General features: G+C 27.1%; 1 protein-coding gene across 1 annotated transcript in view; it reads right to left on the bottom strand.

The window, feature by feature from the left end:
- The window catches only part of LOC106868572 (leucine-rich repeat-containing protein 74B), a 62,841-nt gene that overhangs the window by 27,959 nt on the left and 33,740 nt on the right, over positions 1-1,142 (bottom strand). The window contains exon 7 of the mRNA XM_014913893.2: positions 657-660. Coding sequence (XP_014769379.2) covers positions 657-660 — 4 coding nt within the window. The remainder of the gene's footprint in view (positions 1-656; positions 661-1,142) is intronic.

Below are 1,142 nucleotides of genomic sequence, written 5' to 3'. Positions count from 1 at the left end.
ATATATATATGTATGTATACACTCTTAGACTTTACTTTGAGTACTTTATTTTAAATGGTCATATATATATACAGCAAAATTGTTTCACCACATACCGAAATTTAGAAATAGCAGTTAAAATACTATTCCACTACCATAATATATCTCCCAGACAGTAATACTCCCAACTCACGCAAGAAAAGAGAAAAAAATAACGAATCTACCCGGCTTTGATTAACTATATACGCGTTTCTGGATTAAAAAGATGTATAACACATTACTCACTTATTTCCGTCTTCAGTATAGTATTTCAGTCATAAATCTGAGAGTGCTAATAATTAAGATATGTATTCGACCAAGCGCCATCAAACAGCTTATATCCCAAAACCAGCACTTTCGAATTCATATAGACGAGTAAGAACTTGCATTCTTCCCCAATCACCCATGTGCGCTACGAGTAATCCCGCAGAAACTGCAGTTTACTATCAGGGAGTGAATTATTTAATCAATACTGATATAGGGTGAAATTACCGAACTACTCGGTAAAATTATTAATTATTAATTATTAATTTCACCCTATATCAGTATATATATAAAACCATAAGCTATCTTTAAGCCACGAAACTGAAGTATTTTTCCTTAATCTATTTATACTTTTGAAAGTGTTGTGCGGATACAGTTCTATATTTAAGAGATGAGGAATTATGCACATTATTTACATTATTTACATTAGACGAATATTTGTCCCCATCTTGTTTGTTATTAACACAACGTTTCGGCTGATATACCCTCCAACCTTCATCAGGTGTCTTGGGGAAACTTCGAACTTGGGTTCTCAATCCTAAAGTATTTTTCGATGTTATAATAATAATAATAATAATAACAATAATAATAATGATAATGATAATATTATTATATAATAATAATAATAATAATAATAATAATAATAATAATAATAATAATAATAATAATAATTATTATTATTATTATCAGTATTATTATTATTATTATTATTATTATTATTATTATTATTATTATTATTATTATTATTATTATCATTATCATCATCATCATCATCATCATCATCATTATTATTATTATTATTATTAGTCAAGACGAAGAGCGCGATTCGATTGTATAGATGCTTTATTCGTTGAACAATA

Source organism: Octopus bimaculoides, chromosome 1, assembly GCF_001194135.2.
Source record: "Octopus bimaculoides isolate UCB-OBI-ISO-001 chromosome 1, ASM119413v2, whole genome shotgun sequence".
NCBI classification, from domain to species: domain Eukaryota; kingdom Metazoa; phylum Mollusca; class Cephalopoda; order Octopoda; family Octopodidae; genus Octopus; species Octopus bimaculoides.
Note: the sequence above shows the minus strand (reverse complement) of the source record. Positions and strands in the feature narration are given on the sequence as shown.